Here is a 15127-nt window from a genome sequence, read left to right on the forward strand (position 1 = left end):
TTTTTATCACATATAAATGTCACAGCAGTGGGTCCTGGCCCAATGCTTTGTGTTTTTGGTTTTCTTTGACTCTTGTTTTTCTTGGTTTTTGTTCTTCTTATTTATCAGGCTCTCAGTAATCTTAGTTCTCCCTCCCTCAGTGTTCATTTCAGCCTGTGTTTAGTTTCTGTTCCCATGTCCCACGTTTCATCGTTTCATGTCGAGTCAGCCCTGTCTCTCTGTTTCCTGTGTCTCCCCAGTCAGCCCCGCCTCCCTCGGGCACTCATGTGTGATACAGAGTAATAAACCTGACTACATTTGCTACACTCTCTTTATTACCTGTTACTTTAAAATTCATACACTAATTATGTCTGCCCATCTCTCTAATGTGAAGGTCAAAGGTCAACATCCCAGTGACATAAGAATAATCCCAAAGGGGCAAAGGCAGCGGTTAATTTAGCACATTTAGCATTAAGGGTACAGCAAGGATATACTTTTACTTATTGTGGCAGGGGTGTGGTCTCTGGCCTGCTGCAGTGGAGTGGGCAAATTAGGGAGACGACACCATCAGATCCCGAGCCCTCCATGTGTTAATCAAGAGACGGCTGCTGTGCTACATCCATAAATAATGAATAAATTAGGAGCTAAAGCTGAAAGGACAGTTTATTTGTACCATCTTCACGTGAACACATTCAAGAACATCACAGATGAAGAAACATTAAAAACTTCCACACTACATAAAGCAAGAAAAATAGTTTTTCTTTCAGGTGGTTTCAGAAAAACAGAAACATCAAACATCTCCAAGACTCTCTTTGAAAGAACTAAAAACCTTTGTTCTCATGGTCCAATCATGAGTGAACTCCCCGATGAAGCCTTGTGTGCTAAAACATGTCAGAGTTTTAAAGGTTAAACATGAGTTTCCAAAACGTTTTGCTGGAGAACAATGAACTATTTGACTGAGTTTCAATCATTTACAGACGAGCAAAACCAGGACAGAGAAAAAAGGACAAAACTGACTCAGTAAAACAACAGAAAAGAAGATCCCATGTAGATCTGTATTATGTAGAAGTTCAGCCCAGCAACAAGTTCAGTTCAACACAAGTTTAAATGATTCTATCTGAACTCTGTGGAGCCTGATCTCAAGCTTTTTGAGTCTGACCAGAGGATCTTTCTGTGTCTTCAGATTCACTGTGATCCAGTGATGGGAGTGATTTCAGCCCTGAGTGATCACGCTGATGTTTGCACAGAGCAGACAATGAGGTGAATGTTTGGGCACATTGGTAACAGTGAAACAGTTTATTAGTAACGTGGGATCGTTTGTGTGCAGAGTATGAACTGAGATTCCTGAAGCTCTTGTCACACTGGTCACAGCTGTAGTTTCCTTCCATGTGTGCACGTTCATGAATGTTACGATTATGTGAATGTGAGAAGCTTCTCTCACAGTGTCTGCACTTGTGTGGTTTCTCTCCTGTGTGGACTCGTTTGTGTGTTTTAAGCTGACCTGCTGTGGTGAAGGATGACCCACACTGATCACAGAGGTGCTTTTTAACCCCACTGTGAATCAGTTCATGTCGTTTTAAATCACTTGGTGTGGTGAAGCTTCTCCCACATTCTTTGCAGTATTTCAGTTTGTCTCCAGTGTGTCTACGTTGATGTACTTTTAGGGTCTTTTGCTGACTGAAAGTTTTTCCACAGAGGTCACAATGAAAGTCTTTCCCACCACCACAGTGATGACAGGGTTGAGAACTGGATCCATCTGTGTTGCTCTGCTTCTAAACAAAGACACAAAGACAGTGTAAGTCAGTCCTTCAACATTTGTATCCTGAACGTCGCCTGAAATAAAGAGCATCTCTGCAGACGTCCAACTACATTTGACTGTTTCAGTTAACACACTCAGTTTACTGGGCTGCAATAACTACAATACTACCACCACAATACTACAGTAATACTAAAATCATAGCTGAAAGGAAAATCTGAATAATCACTCAGAGCTGCTTTTCCATGCAGTAGAATTGCTAACATGCTAACACAGTTTAATGAGCAGAGTTGTTCCAAACAGTCAGGCTAAAATGACAAGATAACAATATAAATACATACCTCACAGTAGCTGCACTTGTAGAGTCTCTTTCTGGTGTGGATCTGTTGGTGTCGTCTCAGGTCATGTGGAGATTTAAAAGTCTTCTCACACAGGTCACATCGACAAGGTCTCTCCTCAGTGTGGGTAAACATGTGTCGTTGTAAGTGTGCGTCTGTTGTAAACTCTTTGCCACACTGTTCACAGCAGTACACATCATGTCTGGTGTGAATGCGTAGGTGTTCATTTCGGCTCCCTCTCTGGCTGAAAGTTTTTCCACAGATGTCACAGCTGTATGCCTTAATTCCAGAGTGGGTAACTAGATGACTCTGTAAGTGGCTACTGTGAGTAAAAGCTCTGCCACACTGATCACAGCTGTACGCTTTAACTCCACTGTGGACGAGTTGGTGTTTTTTTAGGGAAACCTTGAAGGAAAAAGACTTTCCACACAAGTCACAGCTGAATGGTCTCTCTCCAGTGTGGATGACCTGATGCTGTTTTAGTGAAGCCTTCAGAGTAAACTCCATCCCACACTCGTCACAGCTGTATGCCTTAATTCCAGAGTGGGTAACTAGATGCCTCTGTAAGCTGCTACTGTGAGTAAAAGCTCTGCCACACTGATCACAGCTGTACGCTTTAACTCCAGTGTGGATGATTTGGTGTTGTTTTAGTGAAGCCCTCACAGTAAAACCCTTCCCACACTCGTCACAGGTGTGTTTTTTCTCTCCCTTTCTTCTGTGAGGTTTGTCGGCCTCCTGAGAGCGCTGACTTCTGGCTCCATGTTGGTCCTGCAGTGACAGAGATACAAACAGAGGCAGTGAGTGAAATGCAGTCGTGGAACAAACTCAACCTTCAAACTCCATTAACACTAGTTTTAAACCTGAAGGTGGAGCGTGGCACCAAACACCTTAAAGGTCTCTTATCCCCACCTGCTGGTAGTTCTAACACATTACATCCAACCTGCTGTTAAAGATAATTCATGACTGTTCAAACACTAAAATCATGCCCATCCCTCCTGATTGTGTACACACACACACACACACACACACACACACACACACACACACACACACACACAATTTTATAATTTAGATTATTTTGTTGGTTCCTATTACATATTTCTATAATTTGTATAGATTTATACAGAATTATTCAGTGATAATAAATCCTATGTTTGTTTATTCTAAACCTGTTAGCTTCCACAACAGATGTTGCTCGTCTTCCGTCAAATACTCACATAAAATATTACACAATAAAGTGGATTCAAGATATCCACATAATTTCACTCTTACATCCACAGTGAGGTTTCACAATTGTTCAAATATAAGCAATCAATAATAATAATATCAATAACATTGAGGCACATTACACAAATTTCAAAAACAAATCATGTCTTACAATATTTACAACAACTAAAAGCTCTGTAAATCGGCTTTTAAGTGTTCATTGAAGTTTTGAATAATTCTCTAATTCTTTAAGGCAACTTATTCCACTTAAAAGTTGCTCTAAATGTAACAGTTTTACAAAACGTTACTTTTAACTCGAGCATTTACTAAATTGCAGCTTGTTGAAAACTGTGTAATATGATGATGTATTTCATCTGGATACTGCAGCTGAGCAGAATAAATGTGGTGTGTTTAACAGAATTGCTTTCTTTAGAACTACAAGTAAGCCATAGAATATTTTAGCCTGTACAGGAAGCCAAGAAAGGTTATTATGCATTTGATCAATATTAGTATAGTATGAACATCTTCACACATCTGGACGCCTTATTCTGGACTAACTGAAGTCTGTTAAGATCTGTCTTATTAGCTGCTGACCAAATGATTGAACAATACTCCAGATGAGACATTACTAGTGCATTAATGACATCTTTCATAATGAAGAAGTGATACACAAAGAGCATTTCATAGCCATAGCTATGCCTTGTCGGCAGAGTTATGTGACATTAGTGATGTTTGTACTTTCAGCGTTAACTTGGTTTTAAAGCCTTTAAAATATACGCCGTTCAATAGTCGACCTTAATCTGACAGAGAATGTGATGATTTTGTGGATAATTAAAGTCAGTCATATATCCACAAACACAACAAGCTGAAAGTCAGTGATGCTGCTCGGTTTGCAGTCCTGAACATCACGGCACAAGCAGGATTCACTGCACTGTTAATGTTAGCTGTGTTATATTGCTGCCTCTGTTCGGTGGTGTCGAGCCAAACGCACTTTAACGTGTGTTTGAACGAGCTGACGGTTCACTTGTTAAGCTGAAAGAAAGATGGTTTAATCACAGCAGTCACACATGTGTCCACTGCACCATCTGGAACTCTTCTTGTTTACACTCGTAATAACACAAACACTAAATCCTGCTTCTCTGTGCTGTTGTGTAGCAGTGTGTACACCTGAGACTGTCACCTGTGTCTGTCCTGCACTCTCTCTCTGTTTCTTTCTCTCTGATTGTGGAATAAAAGTATGAACATGTGTTTATAAGTTACACTTGTGTTTGAATCCTGCAGGTTATCACACATTTGATTTCCATGTGTGACGACTGCAAGTGTCCAGAGTGAGGACAGACTGAGGGAGCCACTGCTGCACATCATCTGTGAGGCTTTGCAGCCCTGATGATCCACCAGGACAAACTCAGCAGTGTGTGAGGAAGAGGAGGAGGAAGAGCCAGCAGCAGCTGACAGATGGAGAGAATAGACAGACTGTTCCCTGTTTGTGAAGGACTGCTAGGAAAGTTTAACATAACTGTCTGTGCTGAATCAGTCTTATTAGGTAATGTTCAAATAATGTGATCATCCCAGTGTTTTCAGTGTGGGAGAAAGTACTCAGGGCCTTCAAGTTACACACTATGAAAGACAGCAACAAGTTTAATGTTCAGAAACCTAAAGTCTGTATCAGCAGCAGAATGGAGCTAAAAATAAATGTTGGTTTGAGTTCTATGAAGCTTTGAGTATTTTGGATCAGTAGCTGCTGTGTTTGTTGCATCATATTGCTGTAACTGTTTATATGCTTTATATATTCTGAGCTAAGTTGATCTATAGTGTTACATGATACACTCTCAGAAATGGAGGTACGAGAGAAGAACATTTTTGTACCTATAGGAACATTTTTTTTTAAAATGTTCCCTTAAAAGTACATTACTGGTCTTTAAAAGTCCAGAAATGCCCCTTTAAAGGTTCAATCTGAAATAAAGTACAAATCTGTATTATAAAATCTTAAGCAGCAACTTCTCCAGGTTCCAATATTTATGCAATTCTCAAACCTTTTGGCCACGACTGTATAACCTCTTCTGAAGTTTAGTGGATATTATACATGGTTATGCTCAGGATGTGTCGGCCAGTTTCCACTGGAAACGCCTTTTGGTTAAACTGTCAGCGAGGAATTTGCATTTGCACTGTTACATTTTTATATAACTTTAATGCATATAAACAACAGCTGCTTGTTTCAGTGAAAATACATTGATGGGTTTTTAATAAAGTTGTGGAGCTGTAAAGTATTTTGTCTGGTGTCAATTCTATCGTCAGCTACATCGTTATGGCAAATGTTCAGATGTATATGGTGATAAATATCTTTGGTCATATGGTCCTGCTCTGTCTGTCACCTTCTGTGTTGAGCTCATTGTTTCCTCTGTAGTGGCTGAGCTGAGTCCAAGTAGCTGAAAATGTTCCTCTGCTGCTCCGTCAGACTCTCCTCCTCCTGCTGATCAGCTGGGACACAAAACAGATCTTTGTTAGGCTCCACACTGCACTGAAGAGTCAAAGTGTCTCATATGTTCATCTGACAAGTAAAAGAACACATTTTTGTTTCCCGAGGTGGGCAACTTGTTGGAAACAAACACAAAAGGTTTGAACACTGATACCTGCCATTGCTGGCATTGAAAGATGCAACGCCAGCAATGTGGATTGTCAAGACTCAAACCAATCATCAAGCAAAGACAACAGGGATCATTTGTTTCTGTTTATTTAGCATTCACAGCATTTGTAGTTGCCTTCTGTGCAGGGGAAGTCCACGCACACTGTGTGGTACCGCCATCCGCAGAAGGTGCATTCAACCTCTGTAAGAGAAACAAGGTTGTCTGAGACTGAAATGATATTCACTAAAGAAGTGGTGATTTGTAAAACTTCACATTTTGATCCGGGACGTACTCTGCATGAAAACAAGCGCTCACTCTTCCTGCTCAACAAATGACAAGGGCGGAGCCTTATACCACGTGATACAGAAGCTGTGCCGTGTGATGCTAAAATTAGCAGGGAAACAACAACGGAGAGCACGTCAGGGATGACGAGAAAGTGACAGGAGAAAATCCGTCCCGGTCAACCACCCAAACATCAATAACGGGAACCTTATACAGCGCTTCCCTATACACGTCGAACTCCCGCAGGCACAAAGACATCACGGAGGCTATCACTTATCACCTGACCAAAGATATGGCTCCATCAACACTGTGCAAAACGAGGGATTTAGGAAAACGATCAACACCCTAGACAAACGCTACACAGTGCCGTCCCGCAACTATTTTTCTATTGTTGCACTACCTGCTCTGTACACGCAGCGTCGAGCAACGGTGGAGACGGAATTTCAAGCAGGACAACATTTTGCTGCAACAACAAAACGTGAGACATTTGTTGTTTTATGTTTATTTATTGTTATGAGAGAATCATGATCTCAATTCTAAGCCAAAAAATGGTGATTCTCATTTTATGCAAAATCGTGCAGCCCTAACATTAACACAAAACTATTGTTTCACCAGAGAAACACACATGAAGAGAGAGAGAGAGACAATAACAGCTACCAAACAGTCGTCATAATTCGTCACACAATGAGAAAAGGACAAATCAACAAGTAACAATGACTAATTAATATTAAAATCTGTAACATAATGTATTGTTTGGAGTTTAGTCTGATTGGTTCAGGATGACCTGCCATTATCCAATCACACGTCTGCTTACCTGCATCTTTTCTCTCTTTTCTAACCTGAGCACCTGATGGCTTTGAACTTTTGTTGTCCATCTTCCATTGGTTTGAATTTTGCGCTCCAGTACAAACACAAATCCCCCAACCCGAGGATCAGCACAATTAACCTAACAGACCTACACCTTAGTTCACAGATTCACTTTGTCTAAGGTTGATTTCTGGGATTTCACACAACCCAGGATTCAGATCGTGAATCCATGATGGGCTTGGATTTACATCATTATAAATGAAATGCGCTCTACTTGGAAGCAGCCGGCCCCGCCCCTTTTGACGGGTTGTGTGAGACTTTAAATCATCAAACTGTAAACTATAAATTTAAATTGTTATTGATCCTTTACCCCAAGTCCTAAAGTGTAGATTTATTTTCTTACTCTTCTTATATTTATTGTTTGTTTACTTGCACCGCTGTAACTGCAGCCTCGTCGTCTCGTCTCTCTATATGCTGGACTGTCTGTAGCGGAGATGACAATAAAGTTTACTTTGACTTCAGCAGCGCGCAGGCGCACCGAGGGCTCTCGCGCTCACTTTATAGAATTTAGAAAAAACATCGGTGCAGATTATAAGTCTGTATCATAATATCTGTTTGTTTTTATTTTGTTTTGCGAGTTGGTTATTAGATGCCGCTCCAGCCAGCCAGAGACTCCCCGCCCTCTCCTCCCTGTGCCGCCAGCAGCAGGCGCACCTCGCAAATGGAGGGCGCCCTTACTCCCAGCAAATGGCTGACAGAAAACCGATCGGTGCCTACGAATTTCCCAATATGCGCTGGCATGACGTCGGGGAAGCATGGGTACGACCGATTATTTTATTTTTTTCTTGCCCGTGATGCCCCCCCCCACCACGATGCATTCTATTGGTTTGCACACTTACACACACCCAGCTGTGGTTTCCTGTTTTGCTGGACTCTGGAGAGCCCCGCCTTTAACGCTCTTCTCTCACAGAGAGCAACAGAAAACTTGGAAAAACTCCAGATTGACTGAACTCAGTTCAAAGTTACCTTGACACCTTTAGATGTGAGAGGTAGTGATGGTGTGTCAGAAAGATCAACACGCTGCTTCAGAAGCACCGTGTCGAGGCTTGATTCGTTTGGCCAGAGTCACGTGATCAGTGACGTCTGAAGCTTCGTTTAGAACGTACCTTTTTTTAAATCGAACTTTATTGAAACACAATGAGTATACAACATACAAACAGATGAAGTTTACAAAAGAACAGAACATGAACATACAGAACCAGGAGTAAAAAAATGATGATATGAGTAGGCGAAAAAAATCAACATATAAATATTGTTCTGAGAGGCTTTTTTATTGGTTGAGTCTGAAATTGATTGTATGTACAATTCATATCCTTATAAAAAGGCAGAAATATGGTGTTTTATTAATAAACTTACATTTATGGATATAAAATAGCTAAAAGTATTAACAATTTTTTTTATAAAAAAACATTTATCATTCTTCCTGGGGACCTTAAAGAAAAAGAATAAAACATTTTCCCATCGTAAAGAAAACTCCCTTAAAATATGGACAATAACAAAACTGCTAAATTCTTCCAGAATCTCTGTGTAGAGGAACCAAAAGAGATGTGCCACAGTTTCTGGATGATCCCCACAGAAAGTTCAATTAGTATTTATGTCTCTTTTAAATGTTACCATATAGTGACTGGCTGGGTAACATTTATGAAGAATTTTATGAGATTTCCTTCACCTTGTTCACAATTAGATATTTATGGGATCATCCAGACTGTCTTCCAGGTGATATCTGGAACATGTCGGTTCCAGTAAGATATTCTATATATGGGAGAGACATGAGATCTTCTTGGAATAAACTACGTATTCTCTTATTGCTGTTACCAAGTTCCTGTGAAAAGCAGATTTTTCCCACTGCTGACTCAGCTGGATCAGGGAGAGTGACTGAGGCAGATATTGAGATGTCAGTGTTTTTATATAACATTAAAGTCCCTGAGGGTATGGCACCAAGCACCATTGAGAATTCCCCAACACTGTTTGACAAGTTTGACGAGCATCTTGACTTTTGGTCTTTGGATATTAACAGTCCTGGATATGTGACTTCTTGTTTAACAGAAATGTTACAGAGAGCATTTGCAGTGCAGCCTTTAATTGCTAGTAATTCACATTTTTTTAGATTTCGACAAAAATCAAATGCCTCAGAGAAATCACTAATAACACTAAGGGCTGGACGGATTTGATTTGCATTCTTCAAGAAGAGTGTGGTGTCATCAGCTAGCTGGCTGATGATGAGCTCCTTATCAGCTGTGCTGATTCCTTGTATAACAGGTCAAATCTCGGGGTGGAGTCTTAATCATTTTAATTGAGCTATTGCCATTCGTGTACAAGGTTTTGATAGCTTTACAGAAAAATGCCAAATTTTTCCAAAGAGTGGAAAATAAATTGATGTTCAATTGTATCAAAAGCCTTTTAAAAATCCAGGAAGAGAATGAAGCTATAGTCAGATACCAAATCAGAGTAATCAAGTAGATCTAAAACCAGTCTCATGTTCTTAGAAAGGTGTCTGTTTCTCATAAAGCCTGATTGTGTCTCATCGATAATTGTGTCCAAGAACTCTTTCATTCTGTTAGCAAGTACTAAAGCCATAATCTCATAGTCATCATTGAGCAGACAGATGGGTCTCCAATTATCAATAAGAAGTAAGTCTTTGTTTGGCTTTGGAATAAGTGTTATGAGACCCTGAGTAAGAGTAGGAGGGAGGATGTTATTCTCTACACTTCCTATGAAAAGCTGCAGTAAGAACGGAGCCAGGAGATTAGAAAATGATTCATAAAACTCTGCAGTTAAACCATCTGTGCCGGGAGATTTGTTGGCCTTAAGTGCAGAAATAGGATTACAAACGTCCTCCACAGTCAGAGGGCTGTCACAGTGACTTCTATCTTCCACAACAATAGTTTTTAGGTTTTTAATATTATTGAAAAACAGCGTTGAGACATATATATATATATTCTACTTTTCTAAATGATTGACTATTTCAATGGAGAACCTAAATGACACGGACCCGTGTTTGTTATTACATATCTCTATTTTGAATGTGACAAGTCTATCATTGCCTGTTATTCATAGGTATTCACAGAGTTTTTGGCCTTTTTTCCTCTATAAAAGTTAATTGACTCTTTACAGTGGCCTGCTATGGTTAATAATGACATGTTCAGTCATGAGTGAAATCAAAGCTTTTCTTCACTTTAGCATTTAACATTCCCAACAATATAATGTGATACCTTAATTAAAACACAGCTAATAAAACACAATTTTCTTAATGCAAACATCAGTGACTCAACATTAGCAACCAAAGGGTTCAGTCTGCAGCTCACACTCATGTGAAGCTACAGCCTCCCCCTTTAGTCTCTGTCATCCTTCTGCTCCTGCACAAACAAAGCAAGACAAAACCTCCACCCTTCTTCTACAGGCTGGGTGAATTGTTGTGGACATTCACTAATCCTAAAGTCGGCACCGTTTTTGTCTCAGTATCAAGTCAGTTAAACTTTTAGTCGTCAGTCCGTCACAGTCCAGTCACATGCATACATCCACACACATTCATACCAGATATTGCTGATAATGGAGTCTCACGCGCAGCCTATTCGAGCCTCCATCACCAGCAAGATGACGTCATCATTTTAAAGGAAAACAGCTCCTTGTTTTTGGACTGGATTGACTCGCTGCAATCCTTTTAGGCTCAGGACTTCTCATGTGATCAATGTCCCATATAAGTGAATTTCTCCCAAGCCCATTATAATCATGGAGAAAAACACTTTGCCACTGTTTCCAGTAAGAATATTTTATAGCGCTTTAAAGTTCAACCTCTCAGGTCTGGATTAAAGAGCTGATTTGTTAAATCGGGAACTCACAAAATACCAAAATATCACCACCGGTGGATCACACCTCTCAGATGTTCTTATCTCAGTGCACTGTAACAAAAGCACAAACAAACGCAACCAATAAAATACTAATAAAGTAACAAATACTGGGGCCCATTGCAAACATGTCCAAGCATAAAACCATCTTTCTCTCTCTTAGAGAAAGAAAACAATCCAAACCTCACTGATAAAATCAACCTAGTGTCAAGCAAAACCCAAAAATCAACCAAAACTTCACCAGAAAGTTTTCCTCCCTCCCGGGACAATATTGTGCAGGAATACAGGCACCGTAACTCCTTTTGCACTGACAAAAACATGTTGGATTTACTTGATTCAATAGTGGACACTGGTTGCACACAAAGGTTTTGCTTTGGCAGAAACTTAAACAACTGAGTTAAATCAACACAACCTTTTCATATTCAGTAAACCTGCATGTTGTGTTCATAAAACACGATTGAAACATGTTCAGATGGAGTAAGTTGAGCTCCTGGAACATTTTAATCCTTCAATTGAAATTGAATGGGTCTACAACAACTACCATCCTCCTATCTCTATCCTGGTTGCAGCAGGGCTGGGAAATAACCCTGAAGTGATAGGTTACCAGGCAGGGTACACCCTGGACAGCTCACCAGTCTATCAGATAGAAACACACAGCCGTTTACATTCATGGATAATTTAGCCCAGGACCTTCTTACTGTGGAGCAACAGCACTAACCAGCATGCCAACAATGGAGGAAATACAGGAAAGCTATGATTTCCTGTATTTGAGGCAGAATTATTTTGTTCTTGCCCTTGACAGGTTAATCCACAATAAATAGCAACAGCATGCATGTGTTGTGTGTGTCGTTGTCTGCCTCTTATAACTCCAGTGATTTTCCTGTAGTTTGAAATCTTATGCGGTGTTGACACAATAATTTGTTGTAAACCAGGAAATTCCCAACTGTGGTAGAAAGCACAGCTTAGCCTGAGCAAATGTTCAAAGAAAAGTCGTCACTTCCTGATTTCTGCTTCACTGATAAATATTGTCACACTGGGGTTTTTGCAAATGATATCAGTGAGCACTGTGTGGCAGCTGGAGTCAGACAACTGAAGCTCCCACAATCAAGACCACAAACAGCTTTCAAAGGAGATTTGAAGCTTTTCTGGCAGCAAGCTTCATGATTTATGGGACTGGAACTGGAACAGAAACTACCTGATCACCAATGGTGAGCTGGCATGGAATTATTTTTATGACATTTTATCAAAGTTATAAATAAGCATGCCCATTAACACATAGTGAGTGAGCATGTTGTCTTCCCACGCAGTGAACAGCGGATGCTAATGTTTCTGTCACTTTTTACAGAGTCAAACTCAAAGTAAGGTCAGTGCTTCCACGCTTTAAACGCTGCACACTCACACTCTCTCCACACTCGATAGATTATCCATTGTTCATCTGCACACAGCTGCGGTTTTAGTAACGCAGTAACGCAGCGTGCTTACGGGAAAGTAACAGTAATCTAATTACCTTTTTTGCAATAGTAATCCCTCACTTTACTTGTTTCTTGAAGAAAGTAATCGGATTACTGCCCATCTCTGGTTGGAGCTGTGCACTTGTGGGTTCAACCTTGTGTACACGTTTATCTTTGCTGTGTGTACTTGTACCTCTGAGTGGAAGCTGAACTCTTGAGTTCGAGTATCGAAGCATCAGCTGTGACGTTAAAGTCCAAACAGCTCGTTCATTTGACGTGCAAATGAACGAAGGTAACGCCGTTTTCATGTGGATGTGTCACTGAGACACTTTCCACATCCACAGCTCACAAAATGGGAAAACTATAGAAGTATAACAATGAAGAAGTTACTATGTTACGGGTCCCAAGGATGAAGACCTCGATGACAAATATGTTACCTGTAAAAGCAGGTGAAGAGCAGAGTAAGGAAGACACGATGCGTCTCTGCTTTCCTCCAGAACGTGTCTGAGTCTGATTTATTTCACACAAATAAATGCTATAAAACACTAAACATGAGCTTTCAATATACTGTTCAGCTGGTTCCTCATTCACATCAATTACATTTACTTATTTCACAACATCAGTGAAATATACTCTTTTTAACTGGTTCAGTTTCTCAAGTTCACACTTCTTTCCATAACAGCTACATCCTTTTATCATATCAATAAACACATCACATTGTCTTCTGCAGTGTCTTACTGGCTAAACAGTTCTATTCAATAACAGCATTGGTAAATACATTACATTTGTTCCCTCCAGTAATTTACTGGCAAAATCACTATTTAGTGCATCATGAAACACAGCTTGTTTAATCAACCCATGAATGCCTCTGTTAGCTACACAGAGTTGCTCAGAGTGCTTGTGTTACACTAGCTAATCTACTCAGTCACTTTAACAGAACTATTAACATTCACATCTCACAGAACTGATTTGATTGGAGCATTACAACACGTTTGCACAGAGCATAGGAGCGCACTGACTCTGCTTCACGAGCGCTCCACCTAACGAGCGGGCTCGCGGTGCGGTCGCGCGGGACACTCCTCTGGTTTTCTCCCGTGTTTACATATAAATAACTTTGGCGGACCGCCTTAACTCTCCCATTCACATTAACGTGGGTAACCATGGTGACAATAAACAACATTTTCGGTGCGAGCACCGTGTACCGACCTGTAAAAGCAGGTGAAGAGCAGAGTAAGGAAGACACGATGCGTCTCTGCTTTCCTCCAGAACGTGTCTGAGGAAGCAGCGGAAGGTGGGCTCCACTTACTGCTCCCCGAAACCCCGGAGCAAGCACCAAAGTTCCGCCCTCACTGCTTTCTAACATAAAATGAATCCCTGTTACATGGATTTTCTATCCTCTTAAAGAAACTGAAAATAAATACATATAGCAATGAAAAATGTCCCGTTACATGAGTGTTTTACACAAAATAATATTAATGTGGTCATTCCCTCACAGGGGTGCCACAACTACACTGCTGTTTTGACAGAGACACAGTGTGTTTATCTAACTTGGCTGAAGCCAAAGTTCTCCAGACAAATTCAGTCTGTTTCTGCCAAGTGTGAACTCACTGGATGAGCGCCAGATACACAGAATCAAAAAGGGATAAATTACTTTTCTTATGTCATGTTCCCGTCACAAACTGGCTCAAGGAGAGGGGAAGCAGGAGTCCACAGATGAAATGTTCCTATAAATAAAGTGGAATTTATTCAAACTTTACCAAAACTTCAACACATCAAATACAAGCAGTTCAGCAGGGAGTGGATGTGTGTTGCATGTGCCAGGTGGATGCAGAGAGAGGCCAGGGCCACGTTCAAACCTGAACACGCTGCACAGTGTTTTGTTCCATTTGTTAGGGATGAATGAAATGCTTCCTTGAAAGGATGTGTGCAGTCACCAGTGGGCGTGGAAGCATGTGCGCCCTCATTTGGTGGGTGTGCAAGAAAAGTCATCCTGTCACACAGCAATGCCTACATAAATCACACCACTCTGCTTAAAATAATAATGTTTAGTGAAGCAGGTGAAGCAAAGGGCTGCTTTTAATAGGCTGGGAGACCCAGGTGTGCTGCTTTAGCTGCTGAGCCTCTTATGACAGAACAGCGGAGAGTGGTAAGAAGGGAGGAGGGGGTCTGGCTGTGTTTGTGAACGATAGATGGTGTAACTCTGGGCATTTCTCTATCAAAGAGACGCTATGCTGTAAGGACATTGAGCTGCTAGCGGTTAGCATGAGACCGTACTATCTACCACGAGAGTTTACACACGTGATTATGATAGCTGTGTATGTCCCGCCCTCTGCTAACGCTGCAGCAGCCTGTGAGGTCCTGCACACTGTAACCAGCAGACTCCAAACACAGCACCCTCAGGCCCTTTTCCTGATCTCTGGGGACTTTAAAGATGATGTAACCATTTAATTATGGTTACATAATTAATTATGTAATTAATTATGCAAAAATGTGTCTCCAATCAAAGCTCTGTAACTTCAGAGGTGATGTTCATATGTTGACTAATGGTTTTCTTTCATTTTTGATGTACTGCAGAATATTTGTATAAAATCCAGGCCAGGAAAATCTCCTTCATGTGTTTCTGTGTTTTGTCTTCAGCTACGTTGACACAAAGGCCTCTGCTGTGACGCTCACACCTTTGATAAAGTCTGGAGAGTGTCAGCTTCCTGTTTATAGATACAAAAATATGTAATGTTGTGAACTCTGGCCGCAGCGGCGCAAGAAAAAGGAGAATTACGGG

At 40.7% G+C, this 15127-nt stretch overlaps 2 protein-coding genes across 4 annotated transcripts in view; both read right to left on the reverse strand.

Annotated features, from left to right (window-relative positions):
* LOC309702335 (putative nuclease HARBI1) overlaps positions 1 to 15127 on the reverse strand; it is a 106414-nt gene that overhangs the window by 33495 nt on the left and 57792 nt on the right. The gene's annotated exons all lie outside the window — the stretch shown is intronic.
* LOC309702302 (uncharacterized protein) lies at positions 625 to 13654 on the reverse strand. Of its 3 annotated transcripts, XM_082526923.1 has the most exons (5): positions 6196 to 8012; positions 6039 to 6104; positions 5652 to 5757; positions 2077 to 2841; positions 625 to 1751 (listed from the first exon to the last, which is right to left on the reverse strand). In XM_082526923.1, exons 3-5 carry the CDS (start codon positions 5667 to 5669, stop codon positions 1119 to 1121), a joined length of 1416 nt encoding a protein of 471 aa, XP_082383049.1. In that variant the 5' UTR covers positions 5670 to 5757; positions 6039 to 6104; positions 6196 to 8012; the 3' UTR covers positions 625 to 1118. The 3 variants fall into 3 exon arrangements, with proteins under 3 accessions (XP_082383049.1, XP_082383048.1, XP_082383050.1); XM_082526922.1 differs by lacking the exons at positions 6039 to 6104; positions 6196 to 8012 and adding an exon at positions 12786 to 13654; XM_082526924.1 differs by lacking the exons at positions 6039 to 6104; positions 6196 to 8012 and adding an exon at positions 8019 to 8397.

The sequence above is a fragment of the Aulonocara stuartgranti genome (assembly GCF_965226115.1).
Source record: "Aulonocara stuartgranti genome assembly, chromosome: 3".
NCBI lineage: Eukaryota > Metazoa > Chordata > Actinopteri > Cichliformes > Cichlidae > Aulonocara > Aulonocara stuartgranti.

Coding starts and splice junctions, on each gene's coding strand:
- LOC309702302 (XM_082526922.1), bottom strand. Junction 1,752..2,076: donor ACAAGTGCAGCTACTGTGAG/GTATGTATTTAT, acceptor GTCTTTGTTTAG/AAGCAGAGCAACACAGATGG.